This window comes from Rhinolophus hipposideros, assembly GCF_964194185.1.
Source record: "Rhinolophus hipposideros genome assembly, chromosome: 12".
Taxonomy (NCBI): Eukaryota; Metazoa; Chordata; class Mammalia; order Chiroptera; family Rhinolophidae; genus Rhinolophus; species Rhinolophus hipposideros.
Window position 1 is genome coordinate 60,671,129 of NC_138058.1, and position 23,514 is coordinate 60,694,642.

Consider the following 23,514-nt stretch of genomic DNA (forward strand, 5'->3'; position numbering starts at 1 on the left):
TCTTTGTGTGCCTTCATTTTGAAGGATTTCTTTTTTTTCTTTGTTTGCTGGATATTGAAGTCTGTGTTGATGGTTCTTTTCTTTTGGTACTTAAAAAATGTCACTTCACTGCCTTCTGACCTCCATGGTTTATAATGAGAAATCCATGGTCATTTGAGTCATTGTTTTCATAGAAGTAATGCTTTGTTTTTTCTGACTTCTTTCAAGATAATATCTTTGTTTAATTTTCAGTAGTTTGATATTTGATGTGTCTAGGTGTGATTTTCTTTGTGTTTGATCTGTTTAGCATTACATTGAGCTTCTGGAATTTTGTACCTTTATGTCTTTTGCCAAATTTGGCAAATTTTCAGCCATTCTTCAAATATTTTTTCTTTACCACAGTCTTTCCTTCTAATGACATGATTACCTCCAAGTATTTTACCACAGTTCCCCAAGTCTCTGCTCATTTTCCCCCCCACTTTTTCTGTCCAGATTTCAGAATGGATAATTTCTGTTGCTCTTTCGTCACATTCATGACTCTTTTCTCTGTCTTCTATATTCAGCTATTGAGCCTGCCCAGTGAATTTTTTTAAAATTTCTGATGTTACATCTTTTAATTCCAGAATTCTTGTTTTGTTCCTTTTGTATAATTTTTATTTTTCTGCCCAAACCTTCTATCTTTCCATTAATTTTAAGTTCACTTATCTTTACCTCATGTAGTAATAATGAATGCTTTAAAGTTTTTGTTTGATAAGTCCACCACTTAGGTAATCTCAGGATTGGCAACTGTTGATTGTCTTTTCCCTGGAGAATGGCGATTGTTCTTTTAAAGTAGGCAACCCAGTTGTTCTCAGAGGACATGGTCTGCCTCATGTAGGTGTTGGATCATTAATCAGTTTAGTTTTCAAGGCTTTTGCTCTGCTGTTTTGGATCTATTCCATGCACGTGCCACTCACGGTTAGTCTGAGATGGAACCAGTGGTTCAGTTCTCAAAGCTTTTGCTGTGTTGGCTGGGAATGTCCCAAGTATTCACAGTTTAGGGATGAGTCCAGGCTTTGTGTGGGAATTAGGGGATTCTTTTCTTCAGCTCTCTTTCTGGACATCCCCCTGCCCCTCAGCCTGCAGTGTCTTTTCTTCCCTGTCTTCTGATTAAAAAGAAGGCTTTTCACATAATTTTATCTATCCCCTATAGTAATATACCTCCTTAACTAGGGCCTACTCTTTAGTCAAAGTGGTGAGAGATAAACCCAGAAAACTCACTGTGTGAGAGTTTAGCCAACTGTGAAATTAAAGGGAACAGTTCACATGACCACCCTCACTTACTAGACCAACTGCATTATTCAGGGGTTCCCAAGGCTACTCTCAAGGCTCAATAATTTGCTCCAAGTACTTGGAAATTCACTGAAAACTCTTATACTCATGGTTATGGGAAGGATACAGGAAAAGGGTACAGATTACAATTAGACAAGGGAAGAGACACACTGGGCTGAGTCAAAGTAAAGTGCCAAACAGCTTCTAGGGATCCTCTTCCTGTGACTTAGGACAGTGTTACTTATCAGCATCAGTGTGTTCTAATATGCGTAGAATTTTGCCAGCCAAGGTAGCCCAGTTGAGCCTCGTTGTCCAGAGATTTTATTGGGGGTCCACGTGTAGGCATGATTCAGTACCCACATGGCTCGTCTCAGTTTCCAGTGTCTAACCTCTCTAGAGGTCAACTGATACATTGTGACACAGCCCTCACCATAAATAATCTTATTTGTATGGCTCAAAGCACCCACACTCTATTACAGTGATACTACCTGGCTGGCCTAAGGCCCCAGTGGGGCCTAGGGATTAGCTCCTAAAAGCCAAGGGCAGAGGCCATACCTGTCTTTAGGTCTTTACTACATACCCCTGTACGAATCAGGTTTTGACTTCCCAAGGAGCTAGCTTTCTTAATTTTAAGTGTTTTAGGTAGATACTTTTTCATTTTTATTTATTTATTTTTTTAAGGAAGGCGCAGCTCATAGTGGCCCATGTGGCGATCGAACCGGCAACCTTGGTGCTGCCAGCACCATGCTCTAACCAAACTGAGCTAACTGGCACCCCTACGTAGTCACTTTTTAAAAATTGACCGGTCATTCACATATCATAAAAGTGACCCTTTTAAAGCATGCAGTGGTTTTATTTAGCAAATTCACCCAAAACATTTTCATCACCCCAGAAAGAAACCTTGTACCCATTAGCTATCACTCCCCTTCCTTGCCACGCTCCCGCAGGCCCCAGCCCTAGGCAACCACTAGTGTAGTGTATTTTCTGTCTCCATGGATTTGCAAATTTTGGATTGGAATCATATATGTGGTCTTTTGTGACCGGCTTCTTTGGCACAGTGTAATGATTTGAAGGTTCATTTATGTTGTGGCATTTATCAGTACTTCATTCTTTATTGCTGAATAATATTCTCTCATATGCATACGTCACATTTTGTTTATCCATTTACTCATTGATGGACATTTGGGTTGTTTCCACTTCTTGGCTATTATGAATAATAGTAGTATGAACATTTGTGTACAGATTTTTGCATGGTAAGTGACTTTTTGTATTTTTGCCCACAGCTTTTCATTGTAACTAGCCAGAGAAAGGCCGTTGTGGGCTTCTTCTGCCTTCGCCAGCACTGGAAGTCCTAGTCAGTTTTAAATCATGAAATTGGATTGTGTTTTAAATTCGTGGAACTTTCCATGATTAATCCACAAATTTCAAGTCAGAACCATTTGTGTTTTTCTTTGGCTTAGAATAGAATTCTAGATTTTGGTGTAACCTTTGTTTTCCAGTCAATTTTAAGTTCCAGTAGGGGAGATGGTATCACAAATGATCTGATGGAGGCCATCTAACACAGGTCTTTTATTACTAGGTGTTTAGAACCTCACTGTTGACTAGTTCCATGATTAGAGCCTGGTTTTTCTACCAAATGAGTAAGTGAATGCAAATAGAATACAACAAACCAGTGTAAATCCATTGGCGTGGTTAAATGGTTAAGCATTGCTCTGTCCAAATGTGTAGTCAGTCCTCAAAGGGAAATAATGCACATACCTCAAACGTTTCCTTCAGATAATTACAAGATGATATATAGTCTGATTTATGTTTGAGGTAAATATATATATTTAGGTAAATGTAATACATGAAGAATGGACTGCAGCAGCCAGGAGTGGAAGGGCTTAAGAGACTAATAAAGAGGTTGTTTTAGTAGATTAGGCAAAATCTGGTGGTTTGGATTAGGGTGAAAGTAAGTAGCGCTGGAGAGGATAGACAGAGTTGAAATACACGTTTCAGGACTTGCTGATGGATTATTTGTGGGAGGCGACAGGAAGGAGGAAATAATGAATTCTAGGCTTCCTTATTGAACAGCTGCCGTACATCATACAGAGGAAGAACTGAGGAATGAAACTGGTAAATTGAAGGGGTGGATTAATAAAGGATTCATCGAGCATATATTGTGGGTTCAAAAATTGAACCTCACGAGGGGTGAGGAGGTATCAGTTGTGGGGAGTGGTTTTGTTATAAATGTGAAGACAGCAATTAAAAGGTAACAGTGATCTGGAGCTGTAGAATAGGCATCTATTTTCAGAGATTATTATCTAATACCTGTTTTGGACATCAATGAGTGCCTACTTCCTGGTGTGTAATAGAACATAATAATCCTCTTTTTTCCCGTGATAATATACTTTCACATATGTTACAAGTCTAGGTTTGAGTTAGGTGCTAAAGACAGTTTTTTAAATATAAATGTTTACTTTTGGAAAATTCTAAATTAAAACAAAAGTATGTATCCTCCCGCATAAATTATAAATAGTCCTCCTACCCCAGAAGTAAACTTCAGGAATTTTACTTCCAACATTCTAGTGTGTATCTAACATATAAGAACTCAAGAGATTATTTGTGTGCAATTTGGATATTGTGGCTTATTATAAAAAATAAAGCCACTAAACATAGACATTAAGCATACATGCTATTGATAAACACACACACACACAGAATAGTACATAAATCAAGTACTTACTGTATGTATAGTCTGAGACCGTTTCCTGCTAATCCTTTACTATTACCAACAACTCATCACTACTTCTATCCTTCATCTCTTGTACAGCAGATTTTTTCTCTTCATCAGCTGCGGCTGCTATTAATGTTTACAAATGTGCTTTCACAGAATTAAGTGTAGGACTCCAAGCCTTTCTTCCAAGTAGCCATTGTGTTCAAGTGTTTCCTTCTCCCTGGCTGAGGACCTTTTCTTAACCTTCTTTGCTCATCCTAATACCTGTATTGGCTTGACTTTTCTAATGAACAGCTAATACGGAAAGAGAGTTTTTAGAAAATTAGAGAAAATAGCAAAGTATTAATTTCCCGACATCCTATCCTCTCACTAGTTTTTCTTGTCTTTCCACTCATGAGTAGAGGAGGGAAGAGAAATCAGGAAGATTCTTGGTGTTCATGAATGTATCATCCATAGATTATTTTCTGAATTAGTCCATTCATGAGTGGTCCCAAGGGTCCATGATATATAATAATAAGTAATTTTTGTGAGTCATGAATTTGAATCTTTTACACCATTAGATTGGTGTGGGACATTAAGTTATATAGTTATAAGTGAGTGTAGCCAATTGCTTAGCTTTTCAATTAGGTTGATCATTAGTTATTTGTTACTTGTGAAAGAAGTCGAGAAGTATTTAAAAGCATTGGTTCTTTATGGAGAAAGACCTGGAAAGGAAGCTTTACATGCTAGCTATATAGCAGTACTAGCAGATTTGGGGACAAACAGATGACTTAGACACGCATTCCTTGCAACTGAAATTTAGTTCTGGTACAACCTGATGCTCCTGATGCACAGGATCCCCCGGGGTGATCTCTTCTGCATTCCTCATCCTGTCCTCCCTTCCCAACCCCCTTTCTAAGCCAGTCACATGATTTCATTCATAGAATGTTATAGCTGCAAAAGATAATTGGGATATTATACTCACATCTCTTTTTATTGTCAGAATTAAGGCCCATAGAGAGTGCGGCTTGGCCAGTGTCATACAACTCGCTCAGTGAAACTAGAAACCGAGGCTTACTACTTCTGGTTTTGCTCTTTTTAATCTATCATACCGCCTGTACATCCATAGTTCTCCCTACCCTCTAATTGTGTATATGCTCTATTATTCTTCAAGTCAAACTATATCATGCACTGACATATGACAATATTAGGTTAGTTGCTTTCTAACTGTACATTGCTTTCTGGAAGAATTTGAAATGAAAACCACAGCCATTATAATACCTTAGCTTCTGAAAGGGCCAGTACATTTTTAAAGCAGTTATCCTAACAGACCTTTTAAATAGATCTTTATATTGTTATTCTGCAGAGCTCAAAATTGTTACCTAGCAAGGAGTTTTTCTTACGTTTCAGTCTTGTATCCCAAGCAAGCTCCTTTAGAGTTGGAATTGTAAAGAATTCTGGGAACCATCTAGCAAAAATCATGCTTAATAAACATTTGCCAGGTTGAAATTTTACTTCTTTGGAGGAGTCTCCATTGCACCTGACTAGTTAATATATTTACTTAAGTTTGTTTTAGCTCACCTCATACCCTAAACAAATCCCATTACCTCATTTCCCCCCCACTTCTTACATAAAGATATATAGCAAGGGAAATAAACTCAACATTCTCTATTTTTCAGCAGAAATCGTTATCTCCTGCAGAGTAGATCGTTTGACTGTTTGCCAAGCTGAATCTCTTTGAGGTGATTTCATTAACAAGAACTCACTTTAAGAATGAAGAACATTATTAAATTGATACCACATGTATCGAAGGTTGACTGATACCTTTGAGTTCGGCCTGTGTTTTCTTTACTGCTAGTTGCAGTCTGCTTTCAAGCCCGCAAACCTTGTAGGGATGTCAAAAAGGACTAATGAAAAATCAAAATGCTTAGGTATTGACAGAAAAGAATATTCCTATCCATTGTTATTCAGCGTCACAGTGAGTTCCATTATGGATCAAAGGGAAGCTACTAAACCTTAGCATCTATAGCTGACGGCTTTATGATGGCTCCTTGAAATTGAAATGCATGGGAAGAATATTGAAGAATGGGGAATACTCATTGTATCCACATTTAACTCTAAAGGGATAGAATAGTTTTACTCTGCCACATAGTTAGGACACTACAACTGTTATCTGAAATAGTTTAGATTACTTAGCTAAATTTAATTGTGTATTATTAGACACAGTAATATTTTGGACTAACTTGTAAATTCCAAAGAAATTAATGTTTTGTGTAGCAAAGTGGAGAGGGTTCTAATTTGAAGAATTGTGGCTATTACTGGGAGGGAAAGGGAGAGTTTGTTTTGTGGCTTTATCAGTGCTTTGTAAAGAAAAATTAAAAGCTCTTTTTTTTTCCCTCCTTTCATTTTCTTGGGGTGCATTCCAACTCCAGAAGGTAAGAAGTATTATTTTATTCTAAAGAAATATACAATTATAAAGTACTCTTTTACAAGCTTAATTGAACTTACCTTAGTTTTACTTTATAAAACTAAATAATTAGCCTAGAAACTAAGTAAGAGTGACATTGCGATGTAAATGTTTATTGCATGTACTTTTTTTGTTCTTGCAGTTTGTAATCATTTGGTCATAATTGTAGATACTCAATCTACATTTAGTTTCATTAAGTTATCATTTGACTTACTACAATTCGGATACCTAGTATACTGCAGATTAATAATGAAAACATTTAAGGGGTTGGAAATGTGTGAGCTGACATTTGCTGTCGTTCAGCACTTGTAAAATGTGCCATTTCCTGCTGGTTGCCATGGTTTCAGATGAGAAATACGCTGTTTTTTGAATTAGTATTTCCCTATAGGTAATGTGCTGTTTCTCTCTGACTCCTTTCAGGACTGTTTTTTGTAGTTAGTGTTCAGAAATTTAATTATGTGTCTTGGTGTGTGGACTTCTTGGAGTTTATCCATTTAGATTTACTGAGTTTCTAGCATATGTATATTTTTCAAGTAAGAGAAACTTGCAGCCTTTAATTCCTTGAATACTCTTTCTGTTGCCTTTCCTTCTTGCACTTTGAATCTTTTGTTATTATCTCCTACCTTCCTGAGGTTCTGTTAATTTTTTTCAGTGTTATTTTCTCTCTGTTGTTCACACTGGGTAAATTGTATTGATCTGCCTTTAAGGTCATTGATTGTATCCTCTGTCATCTCTGTTCTGTTACTGAGTCCATCTAGCAAGTTTTTACATTTCTTAATGTATTTTTCAGTTCTATAATTTCTGTTCGTTTGTGATAACTTCTGTTTCTTGGCTAATACTTGCTATATTTTCATTTGTTTCAAGATAATTTATCAGTGCTCATTGAAGCATTTTTATGACAACTGTGTTAAAATTCTTGTCTTACAGTTTCAACATCTTTCTTAGTGTTGGTGTCAGTTGATTGTGTTTTCTCATTTAGGTTGTGATTTTCCTGGTTCTTGGTATGATGGGTGGTTTTTCTATTGAATCCTGGATGTTTTAGCTATCATGTTAGGAAATGGTGAGTTCTGTTAAGTTTAAATCTTTTATTTAAGCCAGCATTCACACTACTCGGGTTTACCATGTGAGTCTTGGACTCCTTTGGTGGACCGTGGTTAAATAACAGTTTAATTTTCAGCGCCTTTGCTGTGCTGTTTTGGTCTTCTTATTTTGTCTAGTGACACAGAGGCTCCCAGTGATCTCTGCTGCTGCTTTCTGAGGGGGTGGACGGAGTTTCCAGAGGCCAAGCTGCCTTAGGCCTCTAGGTGTGGAGAAAAGGGAGTCTCCAGCCTATGGGACCAGGGAGGCTTCCTGGGACCAGTGCTTGTGACGGGACCCCTCCCAGCTTATGCCACTGGGCTGCTCAGCCTCTCTGGGAGGGGACTGGTTGGCTCAGGCCCACAAGACAAAGAGGCTTCCTGAGTTGCGCTGCTCCTGTGGTCTGATCCCACTTGCTGGTGTCGCCTTGCCTTGACTATTTTAGTCTTTCCTTTTGCTGCTTGAGGTAAGATAACTCACAGTCAAAGCCATTTAATTATATAAGCTTTACCATAACTCTAAGTTACTTCTGTGAGTTGGAAAATGCCAGGAATTGTTCAAATGAAAGAATCAGTTGACTCCTTCAAAACTCTGAATCTCGACATAAGTGTCTATGTCAAGACTGAGCTCTTGTTCAAAAGCAGAAAATAATTGTAATAAATAGCTTTGCTGTTTAGATGTATAAACTATATTTCTAAATGAACAAGAAATACCAAGTAGGACAAAGATATAAAATTACAACAAAGTCTGATTTTTTGATGTACTTAAATCTTTTGCGTTTTATTCCCTCTCCAGCTCTTTCAGAACTATGTCCATAGCTTATATTGACAAGTATTCTGTTTTTCCTTTCTCTTTCACACACTAATACTTCTTTTACCCCCAATACTATGTCCTCATATGCAGCCGTGGATACCTCTTTAGTTCAGAGGTCCGTGCTGTGTAGACACTTGGCCCAGCCAGTGAAGAAGTGTTAGCATCGTCATCAGCTGAAATAAAGGCAGTTGATATTTATTTATATGCAATAGTTACAGACTAACCTTTCTTAGAAACATTATGTTTCTTAAAGGCTACTTTTTCTTTTTCTTTTTTTAAGTTTGTGTGGAGGTATGTGTCCATTTTTTTTTCTTGGGGGGCAGGAAGGGGAACAGGACTTGATTGGGGAACAGTGTGTACTTCCAGGACTCTTTCCAAGTTAAGGTGTTGTCCTTTCAGTCTTAGTTGTGGAAGGCACAGCTCAGCTCCAGGTCCAGTTGCCCTTGCAGGGGGCACAGCTCACTATCCCTTGTAGGAGTCAAGGAATCGAACCGGCAACCTCGTGGTTGAGAGCCCACTGGGCCATGTGGGAATCAAACTGGAAGCCTTCGGCATTAAGAGCGCGGAGCTCCAACTGCCTGAACCGGCCCTACTTTTTCTTTTTATTACTTGTTTCTCATAAGATTGAAAAACAAGATGCTGTTAGTAAACAAACAGTGGAAATGGCCATGGACTAAGGTAGGATTCAAGTACTTTATGCATATGATCTAGTTAATCTTAAATAAACCCTCTGAAATCTTTATTTCATAGATAAAGACATTGAAGCAGTGAGAAGTTGTATAGCTAGTTAGAGATAAAACTATTTAAAAAAAATATTTTTTATTGAGGAATATTGGGGAACAGTGTGTATTTCCAGACCCATCAGCTGCAAGTCAAGTCATTGTTTTCAATCTAGTTGTGGAGGGCGCAGCTCATACTGGCCCATGTGGGAATTGAACCAGCAACCCCAGTGTCATGAGCACTGCGCTCTAACCAACTGAGCCAGCTGGCCACCTCTGGAGATAAAACTTTTGAACCCACATCTGTCTGACTCCAGAACATAAGTGCTGCTTCTGTTGCTTCACTTTTGAGTAGGATCAGGAAATTGGGTAAGGCTGTTAATGAACTATTTTGTGTTTTTCTTTAGGTGAGAAGTTAACAGTGTTCTCCAAGGTCCTTCTAGTATATACCAAGAGTTTGTCATTATCTAATCTAAATAAAACTAAACTTTGTTGTATCATATGTTTACTTTAAAATAAAACAGAATCACCGGACTGGGTTTTTATCCCCCTTTCAGAGGTTTTGCTCATATCTTACTGGGAGTGGGCACACTATGCTTTTAAAAATACAATAGTGGGGGAAAAAGATAATAATGGGAAGATAGAGTGAAAATTTATGGTGAAGTATTAAGAGGACAGAGAGAGTATACAAGCAGATCTTCCAAAGAATCTTTTTTTGTTGCTATGACCTCCCTCTCCAGGCTATTCCTAGGTTACTCTCTTACTTGTTTTGTACCCTTGTGCTGGTCTCTTAATCCACACCTCTCATTTTGGGGTCCCAGCTGGGTTTCTCCAAAAATGCTTGTTTAGCAATTTCCTTTCACACCCTCTTTTCTCTTTTCCAGTGGTTTCACTCCCATTTGTTTCATGGTATGCTTGTGGAGGAAAACAGTTTGAAGAGACTATTTCCCTAAAGTATGGATGAGTCAGCTAGCTGTTACTTTTTGCATTTAAAATCCACATTTATGTTACTTCTTTTAAAAAAGTAGATAGTTGTTAACCCTGCTGGATTTACTGTTGGAAGAATTGCAGGTAATCTGACCAAGGAACAGCAAGCAAAAGGTTTTCAAAATTTTATAATAATACAAAAATGTTCAGTGAATTTAAGGCGTACCAAGTCTATTTATTAATTTAGTGATTCATAAACTCACTGTTTTCAAACATAAGGGTGCCGTTGCATTCAGTTTTGTTCTGTGTGCTTTCAGGTAAGCATGCCATAAATACAGTTCTTGATTTTCAAGTTATTTAGTGCCAAATTATTAGTTTGTGGATAATGATTACAATGTGTGGGTGTGTGTGCGCGTATGTTTTTGTAGTATATGTATTATGTATAATGTGAAATATTCTTATGAGTTTATTATCTTTTTACATTTACATTGACCTGAAAATAGGGCATCCAAGCATCTGTTTGGGGAACTAGATGACTACATTTCTTTTAACCTTGAAAGTCTGAGTCTGTTATTTAATTCTATTAAAATTCAAGGGATTGAGCTTTGAAGGATAAACATAGAGTTATAATAGTTCAGTCAGGGGTAGGGAAGCTGATTAAGACATAGTTTTGACAAGACTATTCTGTAGGAGGGTGTACAGAAAAATGAAGAAGAGATTTGGATTAAAGTAGAGATAGACAGGGTAATCTATGGCAAGAGGGAATATCTCTAGGATTAAATAAATTAGACTGGTAAAGTCCCGTAAAGCTTCTTATCAAAGACTTGAAATGGGGGTAATAAATATTTGAGGATACTGGTGAATTTTGAGGATGGACTGTAAAAGTTTATTATATTAAAGTTCTTTAAATTGGTTGCAGGAGGGGATGCCGGTGAGGAGAGACCAAAAGTCTGAAAAACTGTAGTGGACTTCAGGGTTTCATGAAGAGTCTTAAAGTAGTTGAAGGGCTGGCATATGGAATAATGAAGAAATAATCAACTTTTTGTTTTTCCATTTACAAAGATAATTTATTGCAAGGTCATTTGGAAAATTGAAACAGTACAGAAAAATCACAAAGAGGAAGGAAAAGATCCTCCCAGATTTTCCCACCATGATAACATCTGATTTCCAGCATAGAATCAGGAGTTATAGGATTTACAGGAAGACATACTTGGCTTAACTTAAGGAAGAATTGATGAATAATTGGAAATGCTTGAGGACATAGTGAGTCTCCACCACATTATATGCTTCTGCGAAAGACTGGATAATTACGGGTTTATGATGTTTCAGAAAGGAATATAATGGACTAGATGACCTATGAAGCTCCTTGGCAACCTGTGGACTTACATGATTCTTGTCTGCAGGTGTTTGTACCAGAAAGATGGTTGTGTAAACTGAGAGTAAGATAAAGAATGTTAGGGGCAGCTGGTTAGCTCAGTTGGTAAGCGCTCGGTGCTCTTAACACCAAGGTTGCCAGTTCGATCCCCACATGGGACACTGTGAGCTGCGCCCTCCACAACTAGATTGAAACAACTACTTGACTTAGAGCTGATGGGTCCTGGAAAAACACACTTAAAATAAATAAAAGTTAAAAAAAAAAAAAGAATGTTTAAAAGTTGTAGGATTTTATTTGACTCAGCAGTTCTACTTTTGGATGTATACATAAAAGAATTGAAAGAAGGGACTTGAATACACCAACGTTCATAGCAGCATTATTCACAATAGGCAAAAGATGGAAACAATCCAAACGTCCATTGATAGATGAATAAATAAACAAAATGTGGCATATACATTCAATGGAATAATATTCAGTCTTTAAAAAGAAGGTAATTCTAAAAATGCTACAACATGGATGAACTTTGAAGATATTATACTAAGTGAAATAAACCAGACACAAGAGGACAAATACTGCATGATGCCAATTATATCAGGGACCTAGAGTAGTCATATTTATAGAGTCAGAAAGTAGAAAGGTGGTTGCCAGGGCTGGGTGTAGGGGGGAAATGAGGAGTTGATTAATGGATATAGAGTTTCAGTTTTGTAAGATAAGAAGAGTTCTGGAGCTTGTTTGTGTAACAATGTGAATGTACTTAAGTGTAAGTGAACTGTATACTTTGAAATGGTTATGTTGGTAAATTTTATATTATCTGTTCCACAATAAAAATATAGGATTTTGTTTTTATCTGAGTAGGGCGCATTTTTAATCTACTGTGGGAAGGAACAATCATCATGTTTCTATTAGTAGGAAATGATTTGAACATTTACCTAAGGTAGGGGGAATGAGCAGAGGTACTGCATTAAATTTTTGTGGAAGGTAGTACATGTTTATTTTGCCCTGTTAAATTTAAAATCTAGGCAGTGATAGAAGGTTGTAGAAGTGAAAGATAAGAATGCGAATTTTTATTAATTTTTGTCTACAATATGATGATACAGAATTGGTATAACAAATGAATAAATTCTTCAAGACTACCAGCAAGGATCCTTAGAATTAGGAGGGCTATAGACAAGATAAAACAAACTAAAGATTTTTACTGAGAGTTTCTGGGCCTTGTATATTTATGAAAACTGTTGCAGTCTTTACTTACATTTTTAATTTGTATCTTCAAGCTCCAGAAACTAAAAATGAAGTAAATCAATAGTGAAAATGTCAAGACTTTCAATGGAGAAATTAGGCATGAGAAAACTTACCAGTTATTTTTTGGAAGCGATCTCTTCTTTCAAGAAAAGTACAAAATTAGAAAACATTAAGAATTAACATTTTGCTGCGAGTGCTACTGTGTTTACAGTTGAATATATCCGTGTAATCCATAGGGATTAGTCACTGACAAAGTAGAAAACAGCGAGTTCTAAATCTAAGTTTCTGATTTTGTTCAGTTCTTGATTGATAGCAAAATTGCAAATGTGGCTAAAGCTTTTGTATTACTACACATTTAAAATTTGTACTAATTTGCTTTATCTCTCTGGTGGAAAATGTAAATCGTAAATTAAATGATACTGCAGTGTGTGTGTATGCACTAGGAAATAAAGAGACCATATCATTTGACTTTGCTCAGTCTCAGTTCAGTTATTTTTACATTAAAATATAAGGACGTGCTTATGGAAAGAAACTTCCACTTTTAAAAAAAAATGTTACTGGGAGAGAACAGGACTTTATTGGGGAACAGTGTGTTTTTTTCCCCCCAGGACCCATTAGCTTCAAGTCAAGTTGTCCTTTCACTCTTAGTTGTGGAGGGCGCAGCTCAGCTCCAAGTCCAGTTGCTGTTTTCAGTCTAGTTGCAGGGGGCGCAGCCCAGCATCCCATGCAGAAGTCCAACTGGCAACCTTGTTGTTGAGAGCTCACGCTCTAACCAACTGAGCCATCCGGCCGCCCTCTACTTAGTTTTTTCTTATCACCAGCACTTACCACTCTCCTGCTACATGATAGCTCCACTGTAAATGTTCAATGGATGATAAACCAAGTTAGCTTCTTTCTCACATTATAATTTTTTTTTTTAAGTTTTTAATCCTTTTATAGGTTACCTAAACCACTTTTGATTAAGAAAACTGTAGAAAGTTAGTAACTGCCACAAGCAAACGCCAGGCGGTGGCACATGTCAATTTTCCACAGAGTCCTGCTTTGCGGGGTGTCTGCACTGCTCTGGGTCTCTGCTCACACTTGCTGGAATCAATCGCGGCAGAATTTAGTCCACAGGTCGCTTTTCCCCATATTTCTTTGTAAACTCTTCAGCATTCTTACAGAATTTTTTATGGTCCTTAGAGTATTCTTCAGCTAGGTCAGCCCGAAGCGGGTGCTCGGGCTGGGGGTCGTTCACCAGTGCTATGAGGGACTGGATTACTTGGTCGGTTTTGGTTGCTGGCTTCCAGTTTTCAGCACTAATTACTGGCAGACAGACCTGCCCCTTTTCATCAATGTTGGGGTGATAGATCTTTGTTTTAAATGTGATCTTCGGTGGTTTGAATGGGTACTCTGCTGGAAAGTTGATTTCGATTCTGAAGGCCCCCTTATCATATGGAGGGTTATCAGGAACAATAAGCCCTTGCCAAGTCAATAAATTAGCTTCATCAACCTGGATGTTACGGAAGTTTTTCATTCCACATTTGCGGATTTCTTCAAGCTCCTTCATCAGCCTCCTGCTGGCCGCCATCTTGGATCTGGTGCTGCTGCTTTCCCACTCACATTATAATTTTTAAAATGCGACTTTATTGAGGTATAATTTATATACCATAAAATTCATCCATTTTAAATGTACAATTCAGTGATTTTTGTTAAATTTACTGAGTTGTGCAATCATTACCATAATGTAATTTTAGAACATTTCTGTTCTAAAATAAGATGCCTCATACCTGTACGCAGTTAATATTTGTTCCTACCCCGTTTCCCCGAAAATAAGACCTAGCCGGACTATCAGCTCTAATGCATCTTTTGGAGCAAAAATTAATATATATTTATAATATATATTATACAAGACCCTGTATCGTATCGTATCGTACCGTACCATACCATATCATATCTCATGTAAGACCCAGTCTTATATAAGACCTGGCATTATATTATACCTGGTCTTATATTAAAGTAGGACCGGGTCTTGTATTAATTTTTGCTCCCAAAGACGCATTAGAGCTGATGGTCTGGCTACCTGATAGGTCTTATTTTCAGGGAAATACGGTACTGCCAGCCCCTAATCTACTTTCTGTCTCTGTAGATTGGACATTTTATATAAATGGAGTCACATAATGTGTGGTCTTTGGAGGTTAATCTACATTGTTGCATTTATCAGTACTTCATCGTTTTTCATTGGTCCATATTTTTATAGACTTCTCATATATAGCACATGTCTTGTTTTTTATTTTATTTATTTGACTTACTAATTTCAGACTAAGAAAAGTTGCAAAAGTAGTATAAAGAATTTTTATAACTTTTATCTAGATTCCCCAAATGTCAACATTTTATATACTTTATCATTCTACCTCCCTACCTATCTACGTATCTACCTAGTTTGTATTTCTGAAATGTCTGAGAATAAATTGTAGACATGATGCCCTATTCATCTTTAAACACTCTGGAGTATTTTCTAAAGGCAACTACATTCTTTTACATAACCACAGTGTAACTTTCAAAATCAGAATATTAACATTGATACAACATTACTACCTAATTAACAGACTTTTTCAAATTTGGTAATTCTTTTGCTAATGTCCTAATCCAGGTTCACAGGTTCATTTGCATTCAGCTTTCATGTGTCTTTATGTCTTTAATGTGAAAGCATTCTTTAGTCTTTGTCTTTCACGACCTTGACATTTTTAAAGCATGCAGGCCAGCTGTTTGGTAGACTGTCCCTCAATTTGGATACGTCTGATGTTTTCTTCTGATTAGATTCAGGTTGTGCATTTTTGGCAGGAATGTCCTGGAAGTAGTCATTTTCATTACATCATAATCAGGAGACACTGATTTCAATTTGTCCCATTATTGGTGTAGGTAAGTTTTATTCCTTGGTTTATGTGATGTCTGCCAAGTTTCTCTACTGTAAAGGTATAATTTTTTTGTAATTAATAAGTATCTTGTGGGGGCGGACAGGTGGCTCAGTTGGTTAGAGCGTGAGCTCTGGGCAACAGGGCTGCTGGTTCGATTCCCACATGGGCCAGTGGGCTGCGTCCTCTGCAACTAGAATGAAGACAGTGAGCTACTGCTGAGCTCCCAGGTAGCCGGATTGCTCAGTGGGTTAGATTGCATGTTCTTGGTGGCAAGGTTGCCGGTTCAACTCCCTCAAGGGATGGTGGGCTGCGCCCCCTGCAACAACGGCGACTGGACTTAGAGCTGAGCTGCGCCCTCCACAACTAAGATTGAAAGGACAACAACTTGACTTGGAGCTGATGGGTCCTGGGAAAAAACACTGTTCCCCAAGAAAAGTCCTGGGAATACACACTGTTCCCCAATACAGTCCTGTTCCCTTTCCCCAATAAAATCTTTAAAAAAAAATAGTATCTTGTGGGGGTAGATATTTTGATAATATGTAGATACCTCATTTCTCATTGTACCTTTGCCCACTAGTTTTAGCATGTCATTATTAGTTGCTTACCTATGTTACCACAAATTTAGCAGCTTTAAACAACACACGTGTATTATCTCAGTTTCTGTGTGTCAGGAATCGGGGCATGGCTTTACTGGGTCTTCTGCAAGGCTGCAGTCAAGTTGTTGGCCAGGGTTGGGTTCTTATCTGAAGGCTTAATTGGAGAAGGCTCCACTTTGAAGCCCAAGTGGTTGTGGCAGGATTCACATCCTGGGGCCTTCTCAGGCTGAAGGGCCTCAGTTCCCAGCTGGCTGTTGGCTAGAGGCTACCCTGGGTCTCCCTGCCTACATGCTTTCTCAAAGCCAGCAAGGGAGAGTCACCTCTCAAAGACACTGAGCTCTTTTGTAACAGTCACTGAAGTGACATCCTATTACCTTTGCTGTATTTTATTAGTTAGAAGCAAGTCACAGGTCCCACCCACACTCAAGGGGAGGGGATTGCACAGGGTGTGAGTACCAAGAAGTGAGGCTAACTGGGGGTCATTTTAGAGTATGTCTGCCACAGCATCCATTGAAAATAGTTGCTTGAAATGTGGTTGCCACATAATGGTGATTTTCTAATCCCACATTTCATCTGTATTTCTTAGTTGCAATTCTACTGCAAAGAATTCTCCTTCATTCATTGATTTGTTCATTTATATCAGTATAACTCAGATTCTTATTCTATGGGTTATTGTTTTCTACTATAATCTTTTGTTGTTCGAGAATAAACAGCAGTTTAATCCCTGTACAAACATCATTAAGAGAAATCTTTAGCATGGGTATGTAAACACATTTGAGGTAAAATGAATTGTTTGTCAAATATACTTTAGATTAAAGATAAATTTTAACCCATAAGTTATTCTATTACAGGTTTGCAAAAAAACCTTTGTATTTCTATTTGAAAACATACTTCAATATAACAGACTTTCAAGTTATCAAAATGTCATGATTGCTTTTATATTGATACTCTTTAACTGTAAACCTAATTTTTTCTCCTGAAGTTATTACCATATAATTGAAATGATTAAAAATTTTGGTGATATGATCGAAATACACTCAATTCTAAAACCACTAGATCCTCCCACCTTCATCTTCCGCTTGTCCCTTGATGTCTGAATGTCACATATAGGTATCCCTTTTCTTTGTATATGTGGGCATCTGCGACCGACTCTTTTTCTTCTCGTACCTTGTTATTCATTGTGTCTTTTCTCTTAGAGTGGATGTCGTTCACTTCAATCTGAATAGTTTCTTACCTGCTGTTCTAGTGTTTGTTCTGTTCTTAATAGCATGGCCTGGGACAAAGAAAGTGATTTTGAAAAAGAGCCTTACTCTGTTTCAGAAGTTACGTTGTTTTGATAATTCATATATTTTTGGCCTGTTTAATATTTTTGTAAAAGTGATACCTGATACCCCCCCCCCAAAAAAAATTAATAATGAAAAAATATACAGTGGGGGGAAAATTCTGAAATTCACTAGCTAAGAATAACTGTTGTTTATTGCATTGAATTGAAGAAACTAAGAAAATTGATATGCTTCAGTTTGTTTCACTGAAGTATATTAATACACTTCATTTAGGATATTCCTAAACGATCTCTGAAGTAGAAGTAAAAGAAAATAGAAAAATTCTGAAGGTGTGTTGTCATTTTTAAAATGAAAGTTGCAAAGAATGGAAAACATTTACATATGTATAACCATAATTGCAACTGTCTGCTTTTCTCTCCCCTTTATACCGTTTCCTCCATTCCTGAATTGTTTATTTTGGTGCATTTCTTTGTTGCCTGGATTTAAGTTCACGGGTGATCTTTTCCCTGAGTTCTTAATGGGCTTAATAATGTCTTCTGTTGCTTCTTTGAATGACATCTTGACTGAATATAAATACTTTTGTTAACTCTTCTTAACAACTTTGTTTATTGTCTTTTGGTATTGAGTATCGCTAAGAAAGCAGATGTTCCTGCATTATACAGGGCTTCTTGTTATTGGTCAGTTTTGCTGCATAACAATCTCAAAATTTCAGTGGCTTACAACAACACATAGTTACTTTTCTTCCTTGTGTCTTCAAATTTGCTGGGGTTCAGTTATTATTGCCTAGGCTTGATTCTAGGCTATGGGTTTTTCTCTGTTCTGGAATTAGTGGGCAGTCTCAGGTGTAAGCTAAATATGCAGGCACACTTTAACCTCTTTCTGTCACGTCTGTTCTCATTTCACTGACCAAATCTAGTCTTGTGGCCAAGCCTAGCATCAGTGTTGGGCAGCAAAATGTATTTCATGTACTCTATGTACAGCAAGGTAATAGGGAGAGAGTAAATGATGAATTACAAACAGTAATTTAATCTGCCACTTTTGCTTTTCATGCGTAGATCTTGGCTTGTTTTTTAATCCTTGGAAGTTTAAGATTTAGAAAAAAATTAAGATACATATTTCTGAGTATTTGAGTGCTTAAGTTAATCTGTGCAGTTTTGAATAGCACCATACCTTTTCTTGTTATGTGCTGTTGAGTTGGCTATGACTTCTGGTAACCCTGTCATTGAAGGATGTCCATAGTGTCCTGTCCTCACAGCCCTGCTCAGCTCCTGTAGGCTCACGCCTGTGGCTTCTTTTATGGAGTCAGTCCATCTCATGTTTGGTCTTCCTCTCTTCCTGCTGCCTTTTATTTTCCCAGCATTATTGTCTTTTCTGAAGAACCCTGCCCTCTCGTGATGTGCCCCAAGTAGGACAGTTTCAGGTTTGTCATTTTTGCCTCCGTTGATATTTTAGGCGGAATTGATTCATCTTTCTGGAAGTCCAGTGTTCCATAAGGCTCTCCTCCAACATTATATTTCAGGTGAATCCATTTTTTTCCTATCAGCCTTCTTCACTGTCCTACTTTTGTATCCATGCATACTAATTGGGAATATGAGGGTGTGGGTAATCTTAGCCTTGATATGTAATGACGTATCTTTGTTCTGGGTCATCTTTCTTCCTATTTTTTCCATTGCTAACTGCCTGAGTCTCAGCCTTCTCTTTGTTTCTTGGCTGCGGTCTCCATTTGACTTGATGTCTGAACCATGGTGAGCAAACTCTTTAACACTCTCAGTGTCCTCGGTGTGTGTGTGAAACTTGTGGATTTCCTCTGTACTCATGACTTGTCTTGATGTTCAGATGCAGTCTTGCTTTGGCACTTTCTTCTGCTCTCATCAGAAGTTGTTTCAAATCATTGTTACTGTCTACAGCCAAACCCTGAACGCACTGATCTTGTCTCAAATCATTGTTCCTTTCTGCCGGTAAGATGGTGTCATCTGCATATCTTAAGTTATTGATATTTCTTCCACCAATTTTCTCTCCACCCTTTTCTGAGTCTAGCTCAGTTTTTCCGTATATGTCCTGTGTATGCATTATTAAACAAGTAGGGAAATAAAATGCACCCTTGTCTAAAACTCTGGCTACAGGAAATCCTACTGTCACTTCATAGTCTGTCCTGACAGTGGCTTCCTGTCCACAATACAGGTTACGCAGGAGGACCATCAAGTGCTGACGCCACACCCATTTCTTTCAGAGCTGCCCATAGCTTTTCATGATCTACACAGTCACAGGCTTTGCTGTAGTCTCAAAGCAGACTAATGTCTTTGGAAATTCTTGGGGGCACTGCAATATCCAGGGAATGCTCACAATTAGATCTCATCCTTTTCTGAATCCGGCTTGACTATCCAGCTTTTCTTGCAACATATAAGGTAGAAATTAATTCCCTTTTATTTCTTCAATAGTCTGGCAAAGATCTCTTGTTTTCCTTTTTTGTTCTTTTCTGTTTGTTTACATTGACTTGGGATAGTTCTCTTTATCTCTACTTGATAGTTTGCGTTCAGGATTCTAACCCTGCTTTTTTGTCACTTTTTACTTTTGTCTCTCTCCTAACAACTTTCAGTGTTTCTTCTATCATCTATCTTGACTTTTTTTTTTCCTTTTTACTTCCTGCATTGTTTTCTCATTCTTCCCTAATAATGTTTCTAGTTTCAGTCTACAATTCTTCTGGTTCTTGGTCAATTAAGTTTATCAGTGCAAATCTGTTTTTTACGTAGACTTTAAATCCATCGGGAATGTTATTTACTGTATATTTTGGTGCTATGATTCTTTTGGTGCTCTTCTTCAGCTTTACTTTAATGTTCAATATTAACAGTTTGTGGTCCATAATACATTCTGCTCCTGCTCTTGTTTTAGGAGCGAGAATACATCCCCTGCCTCACATTACATAGTCCATTTGATTTCTATATTGGCCATTTCGTGATGTCCATGTATACAATTGTCTGTTCAGTTGTTTGAAGCTTGTGTTTACAATGGACAAGTTGTTGGCTGTGCAGAAATCTACGAGCCAATCTCCTGCCTCATTTCTAACCTGTAGTCCAAACTTTCCAACATTTGATTCTGCATTATTTCCTCCTTTTGTGTTCCAGTCACTTATAATTATCAACATGTCTTATTTTGATGTGTGATCAGTTTCTTGTATACTTGTATAAAAGCTTTCAATTTCATCTTTAGCCTCTGCAGTTGGAGCGTAGGCTTGAATGATGTTTATGTTAATAAGGCTTTTACATTATCATTATTATTCATAAATGTAATATTTTCTCATTGGTGGAAGAGAGTTGTTACCTTGGAATATTCTCCTATACCTTTCTTTTGTTTCCCTGTCTGTCATTTTGAATGCTTTAACGTAGGTGTTTTTTGTGTCAGTTAAGATATTTTAAATAACAGGAAATGCACTATAAATTGGCTTACACATTGAAGGAAATTATTCATGTAATATAAGTTGAAAAAAAAAAACACAGGCAAAACTTGATCCAGGTATTCTAGCAGTTTGATCAGTAAGTATCTCATCTCTACTTCCTTCATCTTCCATTTTCATCAGGCTCACCCATTATATTTTCAAGATTACGCTTGTAGGTCATAGAACCTTTCTGCTTTTGGGTTCAAATATAGAAGAGAAGAGAGAATCTGCTTCCTGGAGAGCTTAAATTAAATCGCACGTCATTGAATCTGCTGGCCCACAATGGAGTCATGTTAAATTAAAATTTTTTAAATTACAACATACATAGTTAAATGTATTTGGGAGAAGTATTGGTTTCTATACAGCATTGGGGTGACTTCCTCTGACAAGAGACATTAAAGCTGAAATCTGAGGAGTGAATTGGAGCTTGCGAGGAGAAAAGGTGATGGTTATCATTGCAAGAGAAGCATTACTGTGTTTCCCCCAAAATAAGACCTGAGCTCTAATGCGTCTTTTGGAGCAAAAATTAATATAAGACCTGGTATTATATTATACCCGGTTTTAATTTTTTAATTTTTAATTTTTGCTCCAAAAGACGCATTAGAGCTCATTGTCCGGCTAGGTCTTATTATTGGGGAAACAGAGTAGCTAGTGCAAAGGTCCAGAAGTCAGAAGAAATGTAAGTTACACAATGGAAAGAAGGCTGGGTCAGAGAGGGTGTGGGAGGATAGGCGTGCTGAGATCACGTTGATAACTCTGGACTTTATGCTAAAATACATTCTGATATCATGGATGAAGTTTAATCTGGGCAGAGGTGTCATGATTTTTTTTGTCACTCTGGTTTCAGAGTGGGGCGTTGATGGGGCTGCGGGTGAACTCTACTGCTTGAGGTAGGGAATGTTGGAACACCACGAGGGTAGAGTAGGGGAGCAAGTTGTTAAGGTCACTACCACAGTTACTGAATCTCTGTGACAAGTAGGTGATATTAACTCCATTTTGAAATAGAGATTGAAAAAATCATTTGGAGGTGAGAAAATTAAGGTTAAGGGTGTTTAAAATGACGCTTGGCTTTAATCAGATCTGAATTCAGATTGGTATAAATACATAAACCTAGCTCTTTTGGCCACACAGTGAGAGTCTCCTTTCATGATTTACTGTATTTGCTTCACCTGTGCAGTGTGTAATTATAGACATCAGGTCTTTTAGCCCTACCCTACTAGCTACAGCTAAGGAACTACGCATTTTTACTACAGAGGGAACTGAATCAGGCTATTGGCAATATGACCGGAGTTACTTCTCTTCTTGGGCCTTGTGTATGAAACATCGGAGTATATTTCCTTCCGAGATAGACTCAGCATAAAATTAGAGTGCTGAACTTGTTCCTTTCCTTAAAAGAGCACCCTGCCCCCCCCAACCCTCGCCACTTCTTCATCTTAGTTCTCTTGAGCATGGACAAGAAAAATTAGAAGCTGCATTGTCTCGTGAAAGTTATGTAATCTTTTGAGGTGTTCTTTCAGCTGGTTTGGGTGTCAGAAATTATTCCATATTATTAGGTTGGTGCAAAAGTAATTGTGGTTTTGAACTGAATTTTAAGCCACTATAACCAGGCTCCACCCACATCTTTATTAATCAAAATAGGAACCATTACAATCAACACATTTTTGCTGGCGAGAAATAAGTTGTGAATTCCTGTAGCATAAAAATCCATGCCTCGGGATTCAGTGAACTCTTGGAAAGCATTTTTCGCATCCTGCTTGTTGTGGACGCGTTTTCCCTGCGAAAAGTTGTCGAGATGCTTGAAGAAGTGGTAGTCAGTTGGTGAGAGGTCAGGTGAATATGGCGGATGAGGCAAAACTTCGTAGCCCAATTCGTTCATCTTTTGAAGCGTTGGTTGTGCGCTGTGCAGTCAGGTACTGTCGTGGAGAAGAATTGGGCCCTTCCTTTCTGTTGACCAGTGCTGGCTGCAGGCACTACAGTTTTCAGTGCTGCTGATCGATTTGCTGAGCGTACTTCTCAGATGCAATGATTTCGCCGGGATTCAGAAAGCTGTTGTGGATCAGACCGGCAGCAGACCACCAAAGAGTGATCATGACTTTTTCTTGGTGCAAGTTTGGCTTTGGGAAGTGCTTTAGAGCTTTTCGGTCCAACCACTGAGCTGGGCATCGCTGGTTTTGTAAAATCTACTTTTCGTCGCACGTCAAAATCCAATTGAGAAATAGTTTGTTGTTGTGTAGAATGAGAGAAGATGACACTTCAAAATGATGATTTTTTTTTTTTTTTTTTTTGGTTTGCAGTCAGCTCATGAGGCACCCACTTACCGAGTTTTTACCTTTCCAGTTTGTTTCAAATGCCGAACGACCGTAGAATGGTCAATGTTGACTTTGGCAACTTTTCTAAGAGGATCAGCTTCGATGATTGCTCTTAATTGGTCATTGTCACCTTCCGATGGCTGGCCACTACGCTTCTCATTTTCAAGGCTCTCGTCTCCTTTGCAAAACTTCTTGAATCACCGCTGTACTATATGTTCGTTAGCAGTTCCTGGTCCAAATGCATTGTTGATGTTGCGAGTTGTCTCTGCTGCTTTATGACCCATTTTGAACTCGAATAGGAAAATAGCTCGAATTTGATTTTTATCTAATATATTTCCATAGTCTAAAATAAATATAAAATAAACAGCAAGTAATAAGTCATTGGCAAAAAAAC

General features: G+C 37.8%; 2 protein-coding genes across 3 annotated transcripts in view; one reads left to right on the forward strand and one right to left on the reverse strand.

Annotated features, from left to right (window-relative positions):
• The window catches only part of ASXL2 (ASXL transcriptional regulator 2), a 119,489-nt gene that overhangs the window by 40,297 nt on the left and 55,678 nt on the right, over positions 1 to 23,514 (forward strand). The gene's annotated exons all lie outside the window — the stretch shown is intronic.
• Positions 13,579 to 14,193, reverse strand: LOC308505631 (ubiquitin-conjugating enzyme E2 L3-like). Its single transcript, XM_081068224.1, has one exon. The coding sequence runs from the start codon at positions 14,170 to 14,172 to the stop codon at positions 13,708 to 13,710; it is 465 nt and encodes a 154-aa protein (XP_080924350.1). The 5' UTR covers positions 14,173 to 14,193; the 3' UTR covers positions 13,579 to 13,707.

Coding starts and splice junctions, on each gene's coding strand:
- LOC308505631 (XM_081068224.1), bottom strand. CDS start 14,172: ATGGCGGCCAGCAGGAGGCTGATGAAGGAGCTTGAAGAAATCCGCAAA.